General features: G+C 39.5%; 1 protein-coding gene across 1 annotated transcript in view; it reads right to left on the bottom strand.

Annotated features, from left to right (window-relative positions):
* Positions 1–3,621: 3,621 nt before the first annotated feature.
* LOC125745256 (solute carrier family 12 member 5-like) overlaps positions 3,622–27,336 on the bottom strand; it is a 50,908-nt gene continuing 27,193 nt past the window's right edge. The window contains exons 5-26 of the mRNA XM_049017914.1: positions 26,318–26,372; positions 25,569–25,699; positions 23,606–23,853; positions 23,295–23,506; positions 22,958–23,125; positions 22,434–22,532; positions 21,536–21,593; positions 21,240–21,414; positions 20,075–20,193; positions 19,792–19,890; positions 19,349–19,468; positions 17,907–18,011; positions 17,102–17,270; positions 16,815–17,010; positions 16,538–16,707; positions 16,236–16,367; positions 15,050–15,157; positions 12,472–12,594; positions 12,070–12,242; positions 11,440–11,454; positions 11,199–11,332; positions 3,622–10,784 (exon numbers count right to left, since the gene is read on the bottom strand). Of these exons, the coding sequence (XP_048873871.1) occupies positions 10,693–10,784; positions 11,199–11,332; positions 11,440–11,454; positions 12,070–12,242; positions 12,472–12,594; positions 15,050–15,157; positions 16,236–16,367; positions 16,538–16,707; positions 16,815–17,010; positions 17,102–17,270; positions 17,907–18,011; positions 19,349–19,468; positions 19,792–19,890; positions 20,075–20,193; positions 21,240–21,414; positions 21,536–21,593; positions 22,434–22,532; positions 22,958–23,125; positions 23,295–23,506; positions 23,606–23,853; positions 25,569–25,699; positions 26,318–26,372 (2,901 nt within the window). The 3' untranslated portion in view covers positions 3,622–10,692. The remainder of the gene's footprint in view (positions 10,785–11,198; positions 11,333–11,439; positions 11,455–12,069; positions 12,243–12,471; positions 12,595–15,049; positions 15,158–16,235; positions 16,368–16,537; positions 16,708–16,814; positions 17,011–17,101; positions 17,271–17,906; positions 18,012–19,348; positions 19,469–19,791; positions 19,891–20,074; positions 20,194–21,239; positions 21,415–21,535; positions 21,594–22,433; positions 22,533–22,957; positions 23,126–23,294; positions 23,507–23,605; positions 23,854–25,568; positions 25,700–26,317; positions 26,373–27,336) is intronic.

Consider the following 27,336-nt stretch of genomic DNA (forward strand, 5'->3'; position numbering starts at 1 on the left):
TTAATACAATTTCAGCTACATAACTAAGCTACAGCTTTTTAGAAAGCACAAAAAATACATTCACATGGTGTTGAAGTTGATGTTCATCTCACAATCCCTGTTTTTCTTTTACTAAAAATATTGAAGGGCTTGAAGTAATGAATCAAATATGTACATATTTTTCCTAAATAAAAAATAGTCTTACAAGATTGCTCAAGGGAGAACTAGGCGACTCGGTAGCTTTCTAGAGTTGAACGCATTAATGAACCGGCAGCTCTTTTAAAATATTTGGTGCCATCTACTCCCTTTTTGCTCTAGTTCCTGAGTATAGCATAATGCTACTTTTTCCAGACATATTTTATTTTGGAAAAAAAAAAACTGTTTCATTTTCGGGTCAACCCGGTCCTTTAAATGAAACTGTATGTTTATTAAAAATTTATTTTCATTAAAATATTATCTCAGAGTCTTGTGAACGTACATTGCTCAAAAATGTCAAAGGAACACTTTGAAAACTCATCAAACCTCAATGGGGATAAATCATACTGGATGTTTACAGGGACGGATTATGGGTTGTGTGGGCCCCTGGGCAAAACGTTTGCGAAGGCCCCCCGCCCCCCCCCCCCACCACAACCACCACAATTCAAGGGCCCTTGGCAGCCAAACGCCCTCCCTATAGGGTCAGGGGCCCTTGTAGGCAGAGGATCAAAGAATGTAGGCCCTCTAAAATAGACAAATGAAAATACATTGTTGATAAGCGTTGCAAATTGTTTTGGGCTAGGGGTCCCACGGGCCCCCTGCACCCCAAGGGCCCCTGGGCAGCGGCCCCGCTGGCCCGGTCTGTAATCCGTCCCTGGATGTTTATACTGATATGGAGTGAATAACATGTTAGAAACGAAAGGATGTCACATCGTTTGATGGAAATGAAAATGATCAACCTACAGAGACTTAATTCAAAGAAACCCTGAAAATCAAAGTGAAAAATGATGCGGCAGGCCAGTCCATTGTGCCAAAATTTCATTACAGCAACTCAAAATCGTACTCAGTAGTTTGTATGGCCCCCACGTGCTTGCATGTATTACTGACAACGTCGGGGCATGGTCCTAATGAGAGGACGGATGGTGTCCTGGAGGATCTGGACCAGGGCATCACTGAGCTCCTGGGCAGTCTGAGGTGCAACCTGCTGGGGTCAGTTGGACCGAAACATAATGTCCCAGAGGTGTTCTACTGGATTTAGGTCAGGCGAACATGGGGGCCAGTCAACGGTATCAATTCCTTCATCCTCCAAGAACTGCCTACATATGCTGCAGTGAGCACAGGATCCACTGTCCCTCATTGTTTGGTCTGAGACATTCACACCAGTGGCCTGCTGGAGGTCATTCTGTAGGCTCTGGCAGTGCTCATCCTGTTCCTCCTTGCACAAATAAGCAGATACTGTTCCTGCTGATGGGTTAAGGACCTTTTACAGCCCTGTCCAGCTCTCCTATAGTAACTGTCTGTCTCCTGGAATCTCCTCCATGCTCTTGAGACTGGGAGACACAGCAAACCTTCTGGCAATGGCACATATTGATATGCCATGATGGAGGAGTTGGACCAGTGCAACCTGATCGCAAAGGCTATTGGGATCGACGCATTTACAACCGGTTGTTTTAGATTTGAAAACCGGTTCTACCGATTCACTGAAAAGAACCGGTTCTAAAGAATGATTCATTCACAAACTGGACAGCACTAGTTTAATTATGAAACCGCTTTTTACAGGCCAATTCGCTGTGCTTTCAGAGCACAAGGACGAAACCTAATGATGATTGCAGTAATGTATCAGACAAAATCATTTTATCATATAGACCAGTTATTTTTTAATTAATTGATGTCTGGTTATGAAATTGTACCCTTAACAAGGTTAGTGTTATTTTAAATTTGCAGTATGAGCCGACAACATCGATAAGAGACTCAGACCAACCTTACGAAAGAATATCTTACGGAAGATATACTTAAGTATAAGAACGTTTCGTGAAACACGTTGGAGCGTTAAGAGACAACTTAAGGTCCTTTAGAAGGTTTCGAGAAACCTTGATCATATACATGGAATATGATCTTTCTAGTGCTTTTCCGAGAAAGTTAAGAAGACAGGAAAAAGGGCTCATGAGTCTGAATCCTGCACGCATGTGCAATTTTCAGGTTCTGCCCATGTCTGCTCAGGTTCCACCAGGTAGGGTCTGGCGGTACACCGGTGTCATATAGCCGTTACCGGTGTGATTGTGCGCCACGATGTAGATTGCCGATGTACTAGCTCAGGGGTCGGGAACCTATGGCTCGCGAGCCAGATGTGGCTCTTTTGATGGCTGCATCTGGCTCACAGACAAATCTTTAATAAAAAAAATAATAACGTTAAAAATATAAAACATGCTCATGTATTTCAACCCATTCATTTCCTACCGCTCATGTTCATGGTTGCAGGTGGCTGGAGCCAATCACAGAACATTAAGACCAACCTACGATCACGTTTAACGGATGGAAGTCTCAATGCCTGCATGAAGCTTAACCTCACGACGTATCACCCAGACTACAAAGCCACCAGCAGAACCATTCAGCACCATAAGTCGCATTAATGGTAAGAAGTACTTTATTCATCATTGGTTAGCAACAGCATAACAGCGTTATTAAAAAGAATTCAGAGACTTATTGTACATTAAAAATGTTGGTCTTTTACTTGTATTTAGTTTTAAACATATTGTATGGCTCTCACGGAATTACATTTTTAAATATATGGCGTTCATGGCTCTCTCAGCCAAAAAGGTTCCCGACCCCTGTACTAGCTGGTAACACCGCGAGTAGTCTACTGCCTAATTATACAACAACCTATTTATAAAAAAACTAAAGCATTTTATTTTCTTCAAGGCTTCAGTCGAAGTTTGAGTACTTACCCTTATATAGTCTATGTAACCAGTTTATTTGCATCGTATGATTTTTCCATTACACACTCTGACAGCGTGTTGCAATAGCAAATGAAATTCAAAATAAACAGATTTTGTGCAATTGTATATACACCTTAAACAAATTACCCTGGTTACACCCGAGACCCCAGCTGAGATTAAGAAAATTGGATGGGTGGACATATATATATATATATATATATAAATATATATATATATATATATATATATATATATATATATATAATATGACTATAATATGACTAGCTAGCATACATCCAACATGTGACTCAGTAGCGTCAGGCAGTGTAACTGAAGCAACAGGCAGAATTTTGAATATTTACCTGAATCTCTTTTTGTAGTGTGTGCAGTGATTTTATTCGGTAAAACTTAATGTCTGCAGGTGGATGCAAATTTGTGTTCCTCATGGACCTGAAAAAGCAATAAGTCGAAAAATCTTCTGCTTTACTTGTGGGCCGGGCAGGACACGAATAAGCAGCATAAAAGTATTTGTGGAATAAAGTAACCCATTTTCTGTTAAAGTACACCCTATAATATGCAATCACTCGGGTCACACGTGTCTCCTTCACTGCCTTTGTTCTCAAGGTCAACACATCCCAAAGTCCATGAAGAGTTATGTCAATTGTTGATTTATAATAACAGACACGACAAGACATATAACAAAATTGCTTTTTTTATTTTATTGCATTTGGTGAAGACAAACCATTAAAACAATAGGGATTAGCCATAAGATATTGATGTACTGCATAAGCATCTCATATAAAGACAAACCATTTGACTTTTCCTGTTGATAGTATATTATCATGAAACACAGAAGAATACACGATTATATTTTTAACATACTGGACATCACCGACACAAAACAATTCAGTTTGAAATGTATTCATATATTAATAATTCCATTCCTTCCCCTGCACCTGTTTTATTCCCCTTGTGTATGGACACTCACACACACACACACACACACACACACACACACACACACACACACACATCATTGCATGTGTACCTAATCTGAAACACCAGAACATACTCTATCTACCTGAAAACAAGACTGAACTTAAGAGCATAATACTATCAACATAAATCACTCACATGTATAATATTCACTCACATGTATGATTATAATTATATTTCTACATCTATTCTACAAAATGTCCTATGAAACTATACTTTTTAGAGTACATTAAAAGTAAATATTATATTATATTACTATAATTTTATATTTGTGTATTTATAATTATTTACATATATGTCTATGTTTATGTTTGTTTAAGCACTTTTGTTTTGAATTGACAAGAACCAAAAGTCTACTAACGTGTGTGTAAATGAGCAATTAGCATTAGTAATCTAATAGCTGATACTCGCAAATGATAAACATTGTGCAATAAAATAAGCTTCCTTGTATGATAACAGACACATGACTACATGCAAATATTAAGTAATCTTAATGATCAGAAATGGTATGCAGAAGCAAGATCCGCCCATGTAAATGAAAGAGAAGCTATTTGTATATATATAGATGGATATTCAGAAAGGCTGAAAACTAACTACATAATTATATTTCCGCATATGTATATTGGTGAGCCATTTAAGTTCACTCAACAACTGGGTCTTCATGTTCTGATGTACATGAAAAATTCCTTTTAGCTGCATACACATGAATACTGTACATGAATATTTTTTATAATGACTAGTGACATTAAGAGGTAATTGGAATGCACAAAAGAAAAACACAAAACAGAAATGCACTGTGCGATGGAATGGGAGGATAAAGAAGCAATGCATTTGTGTAATTATGTCTAAAGCTTGTACAGCTATTCTTTTAAATAATTTCTTTTTAATACATTTGAATATGAGTAATTTATGTTCTAAGTGAAATATCTAAAGCCAAGTAATTTAAAACCATTTAAGTCTTTGAAACAATGTCACGAAAGTGTAAAAAATTTTTCCTTAACTTTAAACGAATTATAATTTTTTAGGAGTATTATCATTAGCTTTTATGATGTAACACAATAATGACAAGAATTCTCTAGAAAAGTTTGCTGCCAAACTTGATACAAAGCTGTAACAACCATGTTGGTAATGGGCCCTAGGTTGACATATCAGTATAATTCAGATCATCTGATTCAGTTGTCCTAAATGATACAATGTCTTACGTACTGGAATCCAAGCCAAAAATTTTAATTTTGTTAAAAAACAAGACTCCCTTATTCATTTGACCCATCAAGGAGTTTGCTGTTGTCTGCTGATGTACGTAAGTCTGTTTGGTTTGGTAGGCTCATGTGTGTACCTCAGTCAACAGAGAAACTGATTTGTTTATATTTCGTTTATCACAAATAAAAGGGATGATTCAAATACTTCTTTAAAATAAGGTGAAACACAAAAAATTACACCATTTACAATATTGACATTTTAACCTGCTTCCATTCTCTTATAGATGTGTGGTTTAGGAAATTGATGATTTATAAGATGGAAATATATCGATACATCGCTTTAACCCCTTTAAATGTTACCATTTCTAACCCTCCTCCTGAGACTTGTGCTACATATTCGACTTTGCCAAAATAAAATATATCGACCATTTTTTTTTTTTTACCACGGTTTCTCTTTGGTAAAAACACAGTTTTATTTGCAGGTGGCTGGATTAAATCTGTAGTTCATGCTCAGCAATAAATTCACATAATGCTTAAAAGTTCTTTCTCTGCATAATTTTTACCCCATGAATCACCCGTTAACCTGTGGCTACAGTAATCGTAAGTATTACATATCATTGAAAAATACAAGAACAAATCAAATGAAATTCATTACATTAAACTATTAGTTTAATATAACTGCTACTTACAAGGGTGCAGGAAAACAATGAATAACTGGAGCATCCTGGGACTGCAGTAAGGGCAAACAAATCACACCAGTGCCATACTGTAAATGCAACCATAGCAGCCAACAAACCACACCAGGGCAACACTATAAACGCCACCATATTAGCGTAGAAATCACACCAATGCCATGTTCAATCACAGCAGCTAACAAATCACAGCAGGGTCATGCTATAAATACAAGCATAGTACATAAGAGAACACACACATGCTAGAACTGCAACCCAGTAGTCAATCAGATCACAACAGGGCCGTGCAAGAACTAAAAAAGAAACCACACTGAGAGACATGCTAGGGTAACATAGTGATGGCTTTGTTGTCTGTGATGGATTGGCTGTACAAGCAGGGCAATGTAGGTAAGACATGCTTTGCTTGAGACATGTTGACTGTTGTTCCAATTCATGAGCATGATGTATTGTACGCTGAAAGGTATGCCAAATCCCACAAATAACTAGGGGTTTCCTGTAGCATTTGGAGATTCAATATATACAGATGATCCAACAATTCTGTACGGTTCTTTCTGTCAACCTACTAATACACTGAATATGTAGATGCATAAAGACATAATTACACTGCTATTTAAAAACGTCAAATCTTGTACAATGTCTTTTGCCTGTAACTTCCAGAATAGGTTCTAGACCATTGACCCTGCATAGAACAAACAGCTATAGAAAAAGGAAGGATGGATGGACCCTATTTTAACTTTTGTATATAAAACATACTCATTTTTGAGTTTCCAAGTCAAACAAGTTCTATAAAATTACCCAGTGATCTACTAGGCATCTCAACACAAATGCTATAACAGAACACTGCACCAGTAAAGAAAATGGTTCTGCCTGACAAACTGGTTCACAGTGATTCACAAGCATGCCTCACCTTTCATCAGTATGCTTACCTGCTTCCGACTTGCATACAAAAAGTTCAGTGACTAGTAATACTGTATATTTACATGTTTATCTGTATTTCTCCATAGTCAGGGTCTGATGGGTGGCCGCTCATTTAAAAAAAAAAAAACTTAAATGTCATAATGTCCATAATAATTCCATAAGAAGTTTATGTATGCTTTAAACAGACTCCATGGTCAAATTCAGTCAGTTGTTATTAAAATTATAATTGGCAGAGCAGTATTTACCATTGACCAAAGCATTTTACTATGCACTTCATCATGAGATAGCATTTTGTTTAAAATGCAATGGTAGATACAATCTGTTGAGAGTCCAATGTGTAAAATCAATATGAGCAGTGTGTCAAAGATACATGTTTCTGACTTTGTCATAGCAGTTCAATAACAAACCACGTATGCCACAGTTGATGGAACAGTGCTGTTAATGACTTGGTAATATGCCCTGTTTTGTCTGTGTTTGGCCTACAGGTTTGGATCAGATTTCCGACTTGCTTAATTGATTTTGCTGTGTGTGGGCTACAATTCCTCATATGAAATTGTTGCTTCTCTTTCCATGGCATCCAGTTGTAAAATCATCAACGGTATCTAGCTATCAGGGATCTAGAGGATGCTCTGTGCAAATGATTGTCACAGCAAGTTGAATTCCGAACAATCATAAAAAACCAGTGAATTACACCCGTCCTAAGATTTATGAAAAGTAAAATAATATTAATCACAATACGTCTTTGTTATAAACAAGCATGTTTCAAGGTTGTCTGAAGCTTGGGAGAAGAGGACAGCACCCAGCAAAGCTCCATTTACAGGCTGCGTAGATGTGATGCATTTCTGCAATGTTTACACTGTAATAAGGGCCGGCTCTAGCCATAGGCATATCAGGCAGGTGCCTAGGTCCTCGATTTACCTGCTCTGTGAAATTATGATAATTTTTTTTTTGTTGGGGGCGGGGGGGGGGGGGCTCCCACATAAATCTTTGACTAGGGCCTCTGAAAAGGTTGAGCCGGCCCGGACTGTAAGCCAAAATCACGATAAACTAAAATGTGGTTCGCTCATATAATCACACATAATGCAGTAAAAACTCTCCCAGCATGCATCAGATTCCCAAGAAACACAACACAAACTTTTTTTGTTGAAAGGTGAACAATATGAACTAAGTGTGCTCTGGCCAATCGACTGATTATATTAATGATAATTTACCCTGTTGACTGCCAAAGCAGAGATTGCATATACTTAAGTGCTTGAGTGCAATACAAGACATGAATGCATCTTGATGCACGTGCAGCAAAACGTGAACATATGTAGAAACATGCTCATGAAAATGTGTGAGTGCCAGTCGATATATTTATCATAAAAGTACATGTACAAATGCATGCAACACATCAGCACATGTAGACACACGGAGGACACATGACAGCATGCAGATATAATAGCATAATAGAATGCAGCATATTCAATACATATTAGAAAGCAATTTAAAGATTCAAAAAGGCTATTTTAAAATTAATATCTGCGATTACAGTATTTGTCCTTGAATGTTGTTTATCACTAAGTTCCCAAAAATATTTGAAATGCAGATAAGTCTCATAAAATCTCTTGAACTTGGCAAAACTCCATTTATTCTGTTGTTACAACCAGGCAGGAAACTTCACTGCTCCAAAACAATTTAAATAAATGCTAAACCTCTTTATAAAGACAAGATCTGCTTCAATAACAAAAGCCAACCAACAGCAAACCATAGACTAGCATTACCCTGGCCTGTAAGAACCCTGAAAGTGACAATTCCCTATGGTCATAGACATTGATATGCATTGTTTTAGCAGTGTATTCTCCTGGTTAGTTTGTGTATTTACTGATATTTGTGTACAGTTTATATTTTATAAAGTTAATATTAATAAATAGCAGCATTTCAAATTTGTCTTTTTCACAAAATTTGTATAGATACACAGAAATATGTATTGAAATATGTATTGATAAATCATTTGTGTTCTTAATTCATACTTCTAGGTCATTCCTACTGCTACTTCTACTACAAGCAACTAAAATGACAGAATGTTTTCCAAGAGAAAACTTTCAGTAACTTTTCAGTAACATACATCTTTATAATACTCTTATAGATATGAAATCTATGTACTGTATATAAAATATTTGTATATAAAAATAAATAACACAGCAAGTCCATAGCACACTTATTGCACATTTCTTTCACAAATACAGCATGAAAATGAATATGAAAATATTTTAGGTTAATTCCATACATCCTGCTATAAATGGGTTATGTTTGGAATTGACTGTAGGGCACTTCTTATTGAATTGGCTACTGTTCTGTTGAAAAAACATATAATCTTTAAATGATACTTTTGATCATTTTGTCAATATATTGCAGGGAAATTGGGTTTAGTTTGAAACAACAACAATGCTTAATGTTTCAGCGCTAAGCCCTTTTGAGCTGCATGTCCACTTGAAATGGTCTGTCCCATATCAAAAAATGCAGCTATATATAAAAGATATATTTTGTTTTCATATGGCACAGGGGACCTGCATTTGGCAGGTGGTGAATATTTGTTCTGTAGCTGAGGAAGTAGGAAAACTCAAAGAAAAGAAAAATAGGGTAAATGTAAGATACATTCATTATTAATATATGTTATATATATATTAAAGTATATCTAACAATTTAGAAAGCAGTATTATTGTACATCATTGTCATTGTCAGTATTGCAAAAGAGCGTGTGATTATACAGTGTCGAGTGTCTAGGGTGAAGCATCGCAAAAACATTGTGTGACACATGGTGGGAAAAGCACTGGCGCATAAAGGTGGCCAAGTGCAAACTGCACTTTGGCCTCAAATTCAAACTTTGCTCAGGTATCTAGCTTGAAGTGTTTCAATTGACTCTCTAGGATGGGTGTGTTCATTATCTAAAATAACATACCGAAAGCAAAGAATACTCTATGCTAATGTTTAGCGGAGACACCACAATGTATCATGTACCATATAAATGAAAACTTCCTTTCCATATTTCGGTGCCTTCTCTCCACCCCAGGTTTGTATAAATACCTACTAGTCTCCAACCTGCAGTGACACTTGAATTCGGACAAATTAACCATGCAGGAAGATATCTGAAATCTCCTTATTTATCCAACACCCTGCATAGTCAGCGGGGCAAAGGGTGTGGATGCAACCCACAAAAATGCCACAACAAACTACCTTTTCATTCCTGCAGGGGCACAGTAAGAATTCAGACCAACAGCACCCTTTGCTGGGCACCATGTCTGCACTGGTCTGTTTGGCACTTGGAGGAACAAACCGCCACAGGATGTGGAGAGATGCTACACACTGAACTCACAGGCTGGATTATTATGGACAGCCAAAAGGCCTTTCTTCAGGCAGAGTTTTTCAAAACCTTGTTTCAAATATCTCTAGTTGTGAAACCATCCACTCCAGCTGCATCTCCACTGCAGCTGTTACCCACAATTAACTAGTAGCCACTGTATTCACAGATCAGCCAACAAAACCTATTCTCACCCCAAAAATCAATTCAGTGCAGCCAAGAACACATTGCCTTTTAATAACCCTATAGCTCTGCCTGGTGCTATCCTTCTGTATTCTCGCCTTTAGCAATAGTAATAGTAAAAACCAAGAATAGCTAGATAGTTTCTTAAAGAAGGAAACATTACTTGTGTTAGACGAGATTGCAGTGGTAAGACAGACAAATGCTGGGTAAACATGAGCATGTAAGTAAACTAAGTGAGCGACACCAAACAGCAGTTTAACAGCCAGATCTTCACATACGCTGAAAACAAAAATTAATTCGGACAAGATGTTTTTCCTTAATGTAATGGTGCGTATAAGGGGTAGATATTTAGTGCAAAGTCATTTGGCGTATGAGGGTAGAGGTAAGAGGACTATTGCTATGGTATGGATAGTGTCCATTAGAACTCAAGCCCCATCTCTGCGAAAGCTAGGGGCAGTGGTGAGTCACATGACTCAGGAGTAAATGGTGATGACCTCGCGTCCACCACCACGCACAAGGAGGACTCGATTTAAGCCTTCAGTCAGGACCTCGAGGAACTCCATGTCTGAAAGGGACATGCTGTTAAGGTGCAGAAACATTGTCTCCAGAAGCTGATCTAAAGTGCCCACACAAACAAGAGCCCGGGACCTAATATTCACACCCAACAAAACGCTATGAAATGAAACATATTACCATAAGTAGTGATTTTATTTTCCTGTCAGCTACTGATACGATCAAATGTGCATCTTTAAACATTACCCTGTTGAAAAAGCCAGCTTTTGCTGCAAACTGGTTTTGGCTGGTCTAAGACGGTCTTAGACGGTCATGTCCTCTTGCTGGAACCTGCTTAAATTATTTATTTTTTATCAGGGTATGCAGTGATAAAAAAACTTTGAATCTTATTTCTGTCTGAGTTCCACCACTGCAGAACTCCTACAATGCAGCTGACATAGTTCCGACTTTGCAATGTGAAGGATACAATTCTCCTCACCTGTACGGTTCTTAGGTGGACCAGGCATATTAAGCAGAACAAGCTTTGCTTCTTTGGACTTATTCACAATGACTTCATTCAGTTTGAGTGCAGTGTGCATACGTCTCACGTTGAACTGGTTCCTGATATGGTAATAAAAACGACAGTAAGTGAAAATGTTATGTTAACTATCAGCTATTAAATACACTGCAGTAATTACAGTATTGTATAAGCAGCAACATTTACTCACAGATTCTCCCATTCTCTGAAGCATGGTAAGGAGAAGATCAGAAATAAAGAAATTAGCATGATTGAAATAAAAGACTGGAATTAAATATAAAATGTGTTCTTTTTCAAAATCGTAGGCTGAGATGTGGCTCTGAGGCTAGGGCTCTATATTATCAATCGGAAGGTTGTTGGTTTGAATCCTGTGAGTGATCCTACTCCACTGGGCCCTTGAGCAAGGCCCTTAACCTGCAATTGCTTTGTCCTGGGTATGGTGTTAATCTGCATCCAGCCCTGTAAGGAGGTCCTCCAACTTACAGGGAAACTTTGGGGTTGGTGGCCAGATTGGCACCCCAGCCACCGGAAAAAAACTCAAACTGTTGCATTAGTGCTGGTGTGTGGAGCTGCCCACTACATGCCCGCACCCAGGTTCTCACCCCTGAGGTGGGCTGTCGTGTGGTGGATGCAGCAGTGTGCTGTAATCAGCGCATGCTCCCTTACCTCTCTCTCTCTTTTAAAATATGTATATTTTAACTTCAGTGGAAACCATGATGTCCCTTCAGAAATAGTTCAACACAACACTTTGATAGAATTTTGATTCGCTAAGCAACATATTTGAGGGTAAGAGCTGATGTGAGACAGGCAGGAGACTCACGGCTTCATGTTGAAGATGTCCTTGATTCCCGCCGAGACGTTTGCTGGTGGTTGGTCCTTGAGTCCATCACATTTCTCTGTCCATGTCATGTCCCCTGAGGCTTTGGGGCCCTCAGCAGGGGACACTGGGCTGGTTGGGGTCAGTGTGGAATTCTTGTTGTCAATAAGATGCATCTATTTTGGCAGGAAAAGGGTGAAAACGGAAGAGGGGAACATACAAGATCTGCTCAAGAGGCTTAGGAAGCTTTCAAAATATCACCCTCATCCGAGCGTGAGAAAGCTAACAGCAGTTTAAAATACTGCACACTCAAAGAGACTACAGTACATCTCCATTATTATCAGCGTGCTCAGGATCAGGGAGGGGTGGAGAGGTCCTGGAGGGGAAAGACGGTAAAACAGTTACCTCCTCTTCTGGTTTTTCATTGCTGGCCATGGGCTTCTCCTCCTTCCCGCCTGGCTGGGTACCTACACCGGCAGGGTTCTTACGACGGATGGATCCCCGAGAAACATCCGTGATGCTCTGGATCTGAGGACAGAAGAATGAGTGTAAATCACAGAATGCTAAGTTTAATATGAGTCACAAAACAGTGGCAGTCTGATAATTTTAATATGTCCATTCACCAAATTAATACAGAAAATCAGTATAGTGGTTTTTTTTTTGTTAGTTTTAAACTGAAATTATTTTACTTTAATTTATAATTATAATTCTGAACCTTAATTACTTTTATACGGTTTTCATTTATTATGTATGTTTTTTTGTAGATTCATAAACTATTCTCAGAATGATTTCAGAAGCTATTGAAATCAAAATAAATCTGACATAAAGATTGAAGCTTCAGATATCCTCAGCCTGACAAAATATGACAAAACATTTCTCTTCTCCTCTTCATTACTGAAAAGTGCCACGTTATCACACGTTATCACACGTTATCACCTTGATGCTTCTAATGAAGATTAAGCTCCTTTTCACCAAGTACCTCTTGACTATCTAAACATGCCTGATTTTTGTATTTTCACCTCTTTTAACATATTCATGTCATTCCTCTTCACCAGTCACACCAGTCAATAGAGTAACTCCCAGTACAGTCACAGCCAAACCTCACAGCCAATCACAGCTCTTCTTGCTCTCATTCATCACCCTTTCAGTGTGCTTTGTGGTGTGTTCTACAGTAGGTTCATTGCAATGGCTGGTTATCAGCCCTTTCTGTCTCTTTAGAACTGATGACTTCTTCATTATGCTATACCGGATAAGCATTTGGAAGCATTTGGGCTTACTCCTTATTCTGTAAGCAGTCCCACTGGGATCTCACAGATTTTTTTGGCAAAAAATGCTTGACTATACAGCTGCTTTTCTCAGAATTTGTGACGCAACTTGTGGAGTTCTCCATGCTTTTTTTGGCAAAGAATTTGCATAAATTGGCAAAACCGCACATTCAGTGAAGATATATATATTCACTTTCATTATATATTCCTTTTCATATCACATAATCACATTTCAGAGCTCATTTTTATTTCTTTTCTGCATTCGGGCTCAGTTAACAATTCTGTCTTTTAGAAACATAAACCCTCAATTCGACATTAGCAGCAAGTGAAATGAAATAGATGAACAGAAAAATGTACAGTTTCACTTCCAAAGTGCCTGTTTGTTTCATTTAGATTAGGGGTTCCTAAGGCTGGAGGTTTTGCGAAGGGGTTGGTTAATTTTCAAAAATAAAGCACGTTTGTCATGGCAGTGGGGCGTGGTGCAGGCATAAAGTAGGCACTCTACAGCTCCAAGACAACAAAGCGGCTTAAGGAAATTAAACAAAACCAGAAACAAAGGGACCAAAAGAGGTACCAAAAAAAAGCAACACAGGGGAACCAAATAACAAGAAACCTTAGGATAAGACAAATGGGTTGCAGAGCAAAAAAAATGAATACTTAAATACACAAACTGAACTGGGCAATGAAAAAGCAGGAGTGAAACATGAAAGAATTAACCAATCACAGAACAGCAAGCAATCAGACAGAACAATCAATCATGAGGCACAAGGAAATAGGAAACAGGTGGATCTAATAAACTTAATCAAGGAACTAAGAGGACTAACAGGGAAACTAGGAAACAGAATCTAACACCTGGAATATAACAAGACAAGTAATACAAAAACCAAAACAGAACACAAACCACAAGCTAAGGGACAATAAAAATAATAGAGAATAAACACAAGGAACAAAAATCTAATACATGCAAACAAACAAACGAGGTTTGAGCCTCAAACTCATAACCAAAGGGTTTAATAGCCAAAGGCTCAGCCTTTGAACTAAGAAGCAGTTCAGGGAACAGGGAAAACACAATAGGGGCTTCAAGGACAAGAGACAGGGTGGAGAACAGGATGGCCAGCAACACCTGCTGGCCAAACAGAGAGGGGACACGAAGGGCAGGGTCGGATGGTACAGACCCTGACTTTCAATGTTTACAGCCTCTCACATTCATGAGGTCTGTTAGCAACTGAAATATAATGGAAGTGGTTAACCTTATGAAATTCACTGGCAATCCTCCCCCCAGCCATTTTATTGATCTGTGAAATTTTCATGACATAAAATGGTGCGTGGACACCATTTAATTTACAATTCCTCCAGTGAAAGTTTATATTGGATCTGACAAGTGTCCTTTATTTTAAATTTGCATAAAATATTTGTGCTTGCATTTACAAATTCATGTACAAATTACAAATGAATGAATCGAACCACTTCAAAGCTTTATTTTGTGCCAATTTTTTAAATGCTATTTCACCATTGGGTCCTTGAGCAAGGACCTTAACCTCCAACTTTTTATTTTTTTTAAAAAAAACAAGAATAAAAGAGAAATGTATATTGTTTTGGATAATAGCATCTTTAAAACAAATGTGAATGCAAAATGTAAAAACACAATGTTTCGCCTTTTCATGATTCCATTTAAATGGACACACAATACAGAATAAAGGAAATGAATGACGTCCTACTTCTCTTTCACGTTCAGTTTTCGTCAGATGCATCTCTTTGAGGATCTGCGACCGCTGTTCCATCACAAGAGTCTTCTCATATGTGTAGGCTGATATATCACTGTCTTGCTGATGAAAGAGAGGCCATGGTTAATCCATCCATCCATCCATCCATCCATCCATAAATCTTCTGTGAATGCTTGTCCTATTCAGGCTCGCAGGAGGTCCAGACGCTACCCCGGAGGCTACGGGCACAAGGCAGCAAACAGCCCAGGATGGGGCGCCAACCCACCGCAGATGGTGGGGTGATGATTTCATGTGTTACTCTATCAATTCTCATTGAATAACCATATATTTTAAGTACCATTTGCTGAGATAAGAAGCACCTCGCAAATGACCTTGTCGCCACTCTTCCTAATACAGAAGAACCTTGGAACTCAGGCGCCTCTTAACTCGACCAACTCGGACGTCAAACGGGTCTGTTGAATTTTTTTCGACGTGAACCTCGACCGAAATGTTGGAGCTCGACTGTTCCTGCTACAGAGGTGCATTCAACTCTACCAATTCGGACCTGGAACGGGTCGGTTGAAAAAAATCTAGCCACAACTTGACCGAAAATTCATTTTTTCAGTACATTTAGTGATACAGTAATCACAGCCCCTAGGAAAGTGAGCAGTAACAGCAGCAAACCAAAGAGGAAAGTAAGAGTAACTGTAGAGCAACTTAAATAGGATATTATAGCGCGACTTGAAGGTCGTGCATGTATGTCTGCTCTTGCTTCGGAGTATGGAATTGTCATTTATTTAATGTTTTTTTGCTTTTGATTGTCTGCTTTTTCCATGTGTGTATTAGTTTAATATTGATTGTTAATCCGTTTAATCATTAGCTAGGTAGGCAGATAAGTTTAAGTAGAGAGTCATTTGGTGGTCTGTAGTGGATTAAGTTCATTAACGTTATTTCTTATGGGGAAATTCAACTTGGACCTCGACCAAAACACAACTCGAGCAGCCTTCTGAAACAAATTAAGTTCGTGTTCCAAAGTACCACTGTACTGACATTTTATATTTATAGGAAGGTAAAACCTATACCACACATTTCACTTAAAATAGAACTTCTGAATGTTTAAATAAGATTGGTGTGTTTATATGAGGATATTCTCAACTGAGCTACTTTGATCATTATCTGAAAAATAAAAATGTACACCTACCATCTCCACCACTTCCACTGCAGCATCAATACGGAGATGATATAGGAAGGTAATGAGATCATTCCTCATCTGAATGCTGTTGTCATCCATTTGGGCCACAGTAAAAATGCGCATCTTGCACTTTTTCCAGACCTGTTTACAGGGTGAAGCCAATCATAGTTCACCCTTAAAACGCATAACATGCTCACCTTTCCAAATGACAAGTCTGCAGGCGTGCATGTTTAAGGAGAGAAAGCACTGAGTGTTCTATCCAGCAAGACAATAACAATTGTCTCCACACCAATGAAACTGGAGTTTCGTACCTTGTGCTGGCGTAGGAGAAAGGGCAACAACATGAGCATGCCCCCATCATGGACGATCCACCAGACGTCGATGAATCCCTCAGTGAAGCGTTCCCCATTAGACGGGAAAGCACAGATGTTTTTTGGCACCAGAAGAGCGAGATGGGCTGCAGTGGTCTCCCTCACCAGCTCTGCACACATGAGTGACTCCCTGTTACTGACTCCTGCCTCCCTGTAGCACGGTTCACTGTATCAGTCAGATTAAACTCAACATCTTCTTCTTACTTATTTGACTTACCAATAAAGTTTCTCCAGGGCTGGTGGTTCTCAGACTGTTTCCAGTTCTGAGGCCAGTTCACCAGCACAGTATTGTGTCGCAGGCCTCCCAGTCCGACTGCTTGGATTATCTGGGATGTGGCATCACGGATGTTGGAGGAGGTGACTGCCTTGCAGAAGCCCTTAACCCTCTCCATCTCCATCATCTTCCGCAAAGACTAAGAGGACCCAAGTTACAGATGTAATCAAGGTATACGCTTTGAGTGCTTTTCCTTTAAATCTAGGTAGTGCAGTATTTACGGCGCTGACCTGCTCTGCCCGCTGTGCCTGGGGGTAGTTGTTGAGGAATGTTCCCTCAAGTGCAGTGCCTACAATGGTTAGGCCCTTGCCTGCCTTAAGCTGGCTGGTCAGGGATAGCATCCGCGGTTGCTCCATGTTCTGCTCCTCATCCACATTGACCAGAACCAGCAGCTGAGGCCTAGTGTGAGGACACACAGATGTCTAAAATGGACATCACTTTAAAAGACTTTCTTTGAATATTATTACAGCTCTTTTGGGAATTTGAATGTTTTAGTCTGAACAGCAATAGTTGTGATCTGCTGGTTCCGATTTAAGTAGCTTGTAACTCAATAGATATCCATCCATCCATCCATTTTCCAAACCGCTTATCCTACTGGGTCGCGGGAGGTCCGGAGCCTATCCCAGAAGCAATGGGCACAAGGCTGGGAACAACCCAGGATGGGGGGCCAGCCCATCGCAGGGCACACTCACACATGCATTCCTACAGGCAATTTAGCAAGTCCAATTAGCCTCAGCATGTTTTTAGACTGTGGGGGGAAACCGGAGTACCCGGAGGAAACCCCACGACGACATGGGAAGAACATGCGAACTCCACACACATGTGACCCAGGCGGAGATTCGAACCCGGGTCCCAGAGGTGCGAGGCAACAGTGCTAACCACTGCACCACCATGCCGCCCCTTCAATAGATATCATTCTGTGAAAAGAATAAAGGTATATCATTCTGTGAAAAGAATAAAGAATAAAGGCTACAGTCATGACAGCGATGGAAAACACGCTAATTGCAGTGCATATGACAACATGTTGAGCCTCACCGCCAGTTCTTGGTATGGGGTGGGCCCTCCTCCAGCCTCATGAGCGCGAAGCGAGCCGCGCTGAGGGACAGCCCGCGGATTCCATCTCCCCACTCTTTCTCTGCTCTGCAATCATCCAAGTCAACAGAAGACAGCTAGCTGCAGGCTTAGTGAATGTAGCGTTACATAAGCAAGTAACGGAATACATGTAGCGTTACATAAGCCAGTAACGGAATACATGTAGCATTACGTAAGCAAGTAACGGAATACATGTAGCGTTACGTAAGCAAGTAACAGAATACATGTAGCAGTGTTATATATTTAGATTACAAAATAAGAGTAATTGTGTCACATTAGTGTCACCTTATAAATTTACATAGACAAAATAGAATTACTTTTCAAAACCAGATATATTACTCCAGAGATTACTTTCAGTTTCAATGTACATTCTTTGAACTTTTGAATTCATGATATTCAAAATGTATTCAATGATTGTCTATTTGGAGGTGGCATCCATGCCCCAGTGTTAAAAAGGAAACAAGAAAACACATACTAACTAAAGAGATATAGAGTTCTGTTTGCTGAAAGTCAAATTGTTGTCAGCATCAACGGAATAATTTGAAAGTAACCAAAAATTTTTATTATTTTATTTATCTTTAGTATCAATTATGTTTATGTTGAAGTTTGGAAAGTAATGCAAAATATTTAGATTAGGCCACTTAAAAAAAAAAATTGGTTCTCGTCCCCGCCCGACCCGCCGAAATGCCTCCGACCCGAATTTTTTTAATTTTTTATTTTGTAAAAATCGCATGGAAAATGCCCAAGAATGACGAAATTTGAATTTCCCGCGCATTCCACATCGACGATTGATCCACATTGTGTAATCCTAGTCTTGGAATGGTTTCATGAACCTAAATTTGTCTCTACCTGAGATGGGCTGAGGAGGTGTACTAAGTAGGTCTGCTCTCTTCGGTACGTATTTTCAAATATGTATTTTCTTACATATTTGAAAGTCCAAACAGTCAATCAAAATTTGTAAAAAAAATAAATAAAAAAAAAAAAATCCCGCCCGTCCAACCCACCCCCTCCAAAAATAAAGGACGAGAACCAATTTTTTTTTTAATTGGCCTTATGGTACTAATGTGGAGTAATCTAGCAGGATATGTTACAATTTACATTATGGAGCATGTATTCTGTAATCCATAACGGAATATGTTTTTAAAGTAACCTTCCTAGCACTGGTCAGCCGTGCTTCTCTAAAGCATCACAAATGCAGTGCAAATGAAGCTAATGCTGGTATATACGTACTACTCCTCAAACAAAACCTTCTCGGCTCGGCCTGATTCTATGACTCATGCCTTAACTGTTGGAGAAGAATGCCCTTTTCTACCCATCCCCATCTCCTACTGGCCTTGGCTTTCCCTTTTTTTAAATTTAACTATTATATCTTGTATTTTACTCACCCACGGAACTCGATGTATTTGTAAATGCAGCCAGCAATCACCATGGCAACAATGGCGTAGTACCAGGAGCAAATGAACATGAGTGACAGACATAAGCTCATACCCAGGAAGGACAGCGCCCTGCAGGTCAAAGTGGAACGTAGAGTCACATGCCTGTATACAATTATCATTATAGAGTTTAATACCTGTCAGTCTGATCCATCACAGTTGCTGTGAATAACTTATTTACGGTTGTCATTTGTTTTTTATCTTCCAGACAGTCTGTTCAACATCTCATATATTTACTGCTATGAATGGAATGAAATAATAATGTTTTTTATCAGATGGTATATGCACACACAGAAGACATTTTGGTACACTGCTAAAACTCAGGTCCTGTTAGTTTGGCAAGCAAAAGGCATAGTGTCTGCCATCACTGGCCACTGAAGGTCTGTCAGACTCACCAGTGGTAGTACTTGAAGCGTGGCCTCCAGTTTGGGGTACAGAGCAGAGTTTGCAGGGCACAGGCCAGGTTAACGAACATGTAGCACATCAGAAAGAACCTGCAGGGGAACCGGCATTGCCACATAATGTGCCGAGTTACTCCTTCCTTCAGCTTTCACGGCTTTTAATCCAGAACTTTTGTCCTCTGAGAGTAAATGTGTCGCAGGAGTGTGTGGCAATCAAGCTTACAATGTTCTGGGTCAACAAAGAGCTTTTTTTTGTTGTTTTTAGGAAAGCACTTACATTGACAGGATAGGTGCAACTGCATCTAGGGAGGCGATGATGATCCCAATTTCACAGATGCAGGCAGTGAGGAGCAAGGCCCAGGTGGGCTCTCCGTTCGCTTTGCCGTGACCGAAGACCTACGAGCAACAAACGAATGAATCAAACGAAGGCGGCGAGAAAAGACACTGACTATACAGCATCCCATATGGCCTGTAGGATTTTAAAACCCATCATTGTACCCTGTATTCTTCTCTCAACTGGTCTTCATTGTACACCCGCCGTAAAATCCATTGGCTTATGATTATTTACAAAACTCTTGTTGGTTTTTCCCCTCCTTACTTACAGGATTTGTTACACTTTTCTACTTCTGTGTATAATACTCGATCTGCTAATTTGATTCTGTTGACAGTTCCTAAGGCTACTTCTGCACTTGGCCTGTCGTCTTTTCAGAACGCTGCTGCTAGAGACTGGAATGACCTGCAGAAAATGTTAAAACTGGATAATTTCATTCATAAATCAGCTTTCCAATCTCGGATTTCAGCTTATTATAAAGACGTGTGTCGCTGTTATTTAGACTAGCTGCTCCAACTCACTGCTGCTCTTTTCATTGCTGCTCCAACATTCTTATTGTTTATATAATATTTTATGACATTTTTCCGTAAATATGCAACATATTCACTGTTTCTTGCTTCATTTCTTTCTTTATTTATCTATTATTATTATTATCATTATTATTTATTTTTTCTATTTTCTTTTCCTTTCGTAAATTTGTTTATATTGTATATATGTATTTTTCTTAAAATGCTTTATTTTAAATTTTTTTAAAGGCTTTGCCCTTTCCAGGCCACAGTTGTAAATAAGGAACATGTTCTTAATCTGTCTTGCCTGGTTAAATAAAGGTGAATAAAATAAAAAATAGGAACACCATGGTAAGCACGGGTGCGATTACAAATCCACATTCTGCTAAGGCATCATCTAACAAACGTTCGTTCCTACACACTGAAACAAATCCTGTCACTGAAATGCATAAAGAATAAAGCTACACAAACCCTGTACATGGTCATTTCTGCATTCAGACAAATATGCATGTATAGGCAAAAACCTACACAAACAAAAGGACTTGTGGCTTTTTTAGATACATATTTAGTGACCTAAGTCAATAATGGTTGAAACTCATACTCACCCGGAGGAAGGGAACAATACCATCACGTGCAATGGCCTGTAGGAGGCGGGGAGCCCCAGTCAAACTCTGTAAACCTGCCCCACAGGTTGAGAAGAAGGAGCCAATCACAATCACCCATGGCGATGGCCAAGCCAGTGTTCCAATCACCAGATTGCCATTAACTGCTTCACCAAATCTGCATACAGGGACATGAAATATGTGAGGTTCACCTCCTCTTAATATCTAATTTACGCTACGAATACTACACTAATATTAATATTCCCCTTCCCAATTTGTGTGGATAAAATCAGACTTACTTATCCCTCAGTACCACTCCTTCGATGCAGGCACCAAACAGTACCACACAGGACATATCTGGAATATGGCGTAAAGGTACATAGACAGAACGCTACAAAATGTATAATCCTGCATATTTGCTTCCACCTGGACACGACCGCGTTACAGTTCGTGAGCAGGCGCAGGGTGGCACCGTCACTGCCCTGTCAACATTGCCTCCATCTGTGCCCCACTTTTCACCCGACTGTCCTGGCTGCTCACCAGCCAGCAACATGCAGGGCGGCTGAAGAGAGGCAGGGATCTATGGGGCTGCCATGTGGCCAGCCCGCCAAGGCCAAAGGAAAAGGCAGCCTCTCCGAGGATGGTCTGGCCTGAGCTTTCGGCCCGCTCGTGCCGTGTCTCTCTCCCGGAGAATGCCAACAAGCAGGATGACTTCCTTAATCCCCTTGGCCTACTCCGATGCTGCTTGGAAAGCCCCCCCTCACAGCTCTCTCACACCATGCGCTGGTCCTCTTCCAATCTGCCCTCCCCTGGCCAGGCTACCCCTCTGTCCAGCCCCTACATACAGCCTGCTCTGTCCTCCCCAGCTAAGAACGTGAGTGTCAAGTAAATCTCTGCTACTCCTCCCCAGGGATTTTTAGAGATGCAGCACGCTTGGACGTTTTCTGTTTCTTAATAGATAAACGAATAAATAATCAGAACAATAAATGATAACCAGAAGACTCCGTACACAGAGCTGAAAGGGAATGATGTACTTAAAAAAAAATAACTGACAAGCACCCTACGGAAACGAATGATATGCGAGCCTGCTTTGTGCCCTTTGGAATATTTCGAGGAGAATGCTGTGTGCTGCAAAGGTAGGTCAGAAGCTTCTGTTCTGTAGGAAACAGTTAAGCCACAGTCCACAGAGAAGGATACAGACAGTGGACGTGGTGGCAATGGCCATGATGGTGCCAATTGGGATGGACTTCTGAGCATCTCGCAGATCTCCTGAGCGGTTGGAACCAGCCATGATCCCTGAAAGAATGACGATGAGGAGTTCCAATAAACGTTTATAGTTGTACAATGTTTGTGTGTCTGCCAACGAGTCAACAAATACCCATATTTGTAAAATGCACATGTGTGTGATATAATGATCTGATTTCTTGTGCTGTTGCCTTCAACGCCTGGAAGATTTTTGATTATTTGTAAGGAAAAGACTAAGAATATCACAATAAAATTTTATATAGATAAAAGTACATGTTGCATCCAGCTTCTGGCAGAGAAACACAGTGTGCATGGGTATGGCTGACAGAGTGTGCTTCTGTAGATATATGCATAAAATTATATTTTTATCTTTGTATGGAGTACACAGGGACTTTCACCAGAACACTGGACACAGGTAGAGCTTAATAGTTCTTTACCCATGAGGAGGAAAAAAGTGACCTTAACGTGAAACTGACCTGTGACTGATGGAAAGTAGATCCCAACTAACAGAGTGAAGAAGCTGGTAATATCAGACAAGACATAGCGGTTGGTGTTGGTCAAAGGAGCGTCTGGGATTGTCAGAGATGGGATGCCTTTCTTCTCTAGGATCATACCTTTGTCCATGTAGTTACCAAATAGGTTCTCTGTAATTAACAGATAATGAAAGAGAGAAGTAGTTGACAAAAAGATGACTCCATTCAAAACATACATTTCTATTTATGACTTTCACGGACGCTTAGTCAAATAGGAGTCAATAAACTGGTTTTACATTTTACTTGCACTTTGTATATGTGGGTATATGTGGGCTTTTACCTGCCAAGATGCCGCTGGTTATCCCTGGAATGCCCTGAATCTCCGTCACATTGTTGTTAGTGAAATAATCATCACAGGTAGCATTGAGGAACTCAGAGTCGCAGAAGATCCTCCAAAGTCTGGTTGTGACTGTGCCGTTCTCTTTCTCAATAAATTTAGCACACACATCGAAGCCCTTTCTAATCAGAGCACGGTTCCCCAAAAGGCAGATTCTACAGGAGGCACAAAGGCAAGCAAACTTTAGCGATGGCTACGTGTACTGCTGTGTCACGGGCCTTTTTGTCAAAGAACATGAGAGGAGCTGCACTCACGGGAAATCTGGCGGATCAATAGCTGTCTTGATGACTCCAGAATAGACAGCGAAGATTGAGAGAATCACACAGGCCAGGAAAACGAGAGCCAGCTTGTTAACGTATTTGACACCGACGAAAACCACCAGGGCCATGAAGCTCAGGACACAGGTGCCGTAGACGCGCATGTTGTTAAGCAGAGCTGCCTCCGCCTCGGGCCCCTCGAGGCCCTCGATTTGAAAAATAGCCGCCTGAGGCACAATGTAAATCTGTGGAAGAAACAGAGAATGAAAAAAGTGACAAAACACCAGCCGCGAACTTTCTTTTAATGCCAAACAGTCCTGAAATATTCACACAAAGTACTGCAAACGATAACAGTTTTGGCTGTTCCTGGGTTTACAGATATTTATTGACCATGACAAATATCCTGAAGCTTATGGGTCCCAGTTAGGAATCTTGAGTAATTTGCTAAATACACGTGTGTAAAAGGCTTAAAAAAGCCATTTCATTAAAGCATTATTGAAGCAACATGATATAATCCGAACACAAACATTTTAGTATGATTTGACTACTTTGACTAGTCCGATTGCTTGAAATATGCTTATGTGATTTCCAAACAAATTATGATATTAGAATGAAAACATTCATCAGTTTTTATCAGGCTTTTTCATACAGAAACATTAGCTCTACATAGACTCGTGTTTAATCCTAACTGAGATTCACTTGCCTCAAGTGTTTTTTATGGTGAAAATAAAACGGAACAAAAAAAGACAATAGCAGCACAAAAGTAGCAATGGCTGCTTTGTTTCAAGGACATTGTGTTCTGATATTGTCCCTCTAGTGAGTGTCACCTCTTTAATGGGAATATCTGGAAATTAGGACAGCAATGGAGGATCATTATGGGATAGACATAATCCACCACTATGGTAATCCAGTAAACAGCCTAGATTAAGTGAGACAAACCAGTAGGCAGCACATGCTCATCATGGAAAAAATTAATATAAAACATCTGTTATTACCCTTTAATGTCTAGTTAGAGTAGTTCTCATGACAACAGCACAATACCACTGCTACAGCACTACAGGACAAATGCAGAGCAACTACAGACAAATGAACCTCCTTTTAGCCCCAACAGTGTATTCAAAGTGTCTTATAAAACCGAATGCATTAGATATTTCAAATAACAAGTCAAACTACAGGCTAGCTGCTTATAAATGTGCTGCTTGTATACTGTAAGCTTACATGTACATTACTTGATTGTTTATACATCGACTTCAAGTGTATGCAAAAAAAAAAAATATCGCTAAACTGTATTTTTTTATAGGAAATTCTCTCTGAAAAGAACCTCATGTCATGCAAAATTTTGCTATAAAAATATTCGGGTCATGGAAAAAAATTGAATTGCAGCCGACCGTTTGAAATTGAGCTGAGGTAATCATCAAGCCTTTACCAAATTTAATATTTTTAAAATTGCTTTTTTAGATCAAGATTTTTTTTTTAATGCTGAACGTCTGAAATTTACTCCAGTACAGTTCTTGTACATTTTCTTTGTTTTTTTTTTTTTTTTTTTTTTTTACTCGTATTTTCAGGAATGGAGTAAATTTTGTGAAAATTAATACTTCCCAAACAAAGCTGAGCATCAAGAGTATTCCCCTATGGACCAGCACATTTAGGTGCGTTGCTCTGTGAAGAAAAACTGAAACATTTCTGACCCGAAATCACTTACAAACCAATGTGAGATTCATCTTATAGAACACCATAATTGTATATAAGCCAATTCTGGAGTTTTGGAAAGTTGTAGAATACCCAGAATGCTCATAATTAAATGCATAGGCATATAATACTCCCAGAGGAGAAAATTTTACATTTTATGAAAAAGACAGTGGGACCATGCAGATTTTCCGTAAATACGCTGGAGGTATTACAGTAGAGTATAGGGTATTCCAGAAGAGTTAAATAAAGAAATGTATTCATGTTTTCTTACCAACAGGATCTCAATGCAGCCCAGGATGTACATGGCCCCAGCAAATGTGGTACCCAGGTAAAAACAAATGCCAACGGCCCCCCCAAACTCAGGCCCCAGCGAACGAGAGATCATGTAGTAGGAGCCACCAGCTGGAATTTGCAAAAAAACATCCGTCAGGCATGGTGTCCTCTCATAGTCTTACACGTAGAGCAAGTGAAAAATATTTGTTCTGATAAGTCTCTGTTTTTATGTTACATCCTTAATAAATTGTTTTGGTTTCCTGTTATAAATATCAAACGATGATAATTATGCTAATTACGTGGTTCATTTGATTACCGAGTACCAAGTAGTGAAATCATGCACAATTTTGCATAATATTCTATAACTAACTCGGGTTACTGAAGGAGAACAGTAACCAAGAGATTTGGGAGCTTTTATGTATTTAAATTTCATAAATTAGTTTAATAAATTAAGTTAAAAAGTAAAAACTAAACTGGTCCTTTCTTCAACATTCGAACAACAGCACTTTATCCTTCATAAAGCTGTACATTCAATGTGATGCACGGCGATGTTGATTAACCTCCAACTCATCTGATCTTGACTGCAATTGGTTAATAAATTCACATCTGTTATTGTTCATATTTCTCATGAAATTCATTTAATAATTTATTTCAATAAGCCTGTGTGTATGTAGATTATGAAGATGACTTTGTTAGCCACCAAAGACAATACAGATTGGCCTGACACATACAGTTTTATTCACTCACCTGGCACAACTCCGTTGGTGGCAATAGCACTCATGGAAATAGCAGTCAGCATCGTCTGAGAATAGAAGAGAAACAAATAAGCTAGAAAGCTAGACCTTACATCTCCAGTGAGACTCAACAGATTCGCACCAAAATAGGAAGTGACATAACAGTTAGAACAGACAGTGCAGCACTGTGCCAAAGATCAGTGGTTCAGGGAAACATCACAAGCCACAAGAAAGAAAAATACAGAGAAACAATATAAACGAAAAAGATAGAAAGACACAAATAATTATAAAGTAGAGACTCAGATTTCAATATTATTTAACAAAATGATAAATCTGTCTGTGTGTGGAGTTTGCATGTTCTCCCCATGTCGTCGTGGGGTTTCCTCCGGGTACTCCGGTTTCCCCTCACAGTCCAAAAACATGCTGAGGCTGATTGGAGTTGCTGAATTACCCTTAGGAATGCGTGTGTGAGTGAATGGTGTGTGAGTGTGCCCTGCGATGGGCTGGCCCCCCATCCTGGGTTGTTCCCTGCCTCGTGCCCATTGCATCCGGGATAAGCTCTGAACCCCCCGCGACCCAGTAGGATAAGCGGTTTGGAAAATGGATGGATGGATGGATGGATAAATCTGTTTGTCATCATACACCTTTCTGGTTATTGTGAATATTGGTTATACTTCTTATCAGTTTATTGTGGACTTTAAGTGTGGAACTGTGTGCCAAATATTCACATTGCCTGTTCTCAGTGACTCTGTGATCGAGTAACAATGAAGGAGGGGGGGGCAGTTCTCTGGAGGGAAGAGATTAGACTGCAATTGTTTTAAGTGTTATCTGATGTTGGAAGCTATAGATAAAACAGCGGGGTGGTGATACGGTATTGACAAGTGGACTGCAGCCTCTAGTCTAGCCAAGATTAAATGTGCAGTAGAGTAGCACTGGTGAGATTTTCAGCAGTTCTGTGTAAGTATACTTGTAAGTAATGCTACTTGTGATGATTATTTCACCTTCCTCTTTATCAATAGATTAAATACTCAG

This window comes from Brienomyrus brachyistius, chromosome 6, assembly GCF_023856365.1.
Source record: "Brienomyrus brachyistius isolate T26 chromosome 6, BBRACH_0.4, whole genome shotgun sequence".
Lineage (NCBI taxonomy): Eukaryota > Metazoa > Chordata > Actinopteri > Osteoglossiformes > Mormyridae > Brienomyrus > Brienomyrus brachyistius.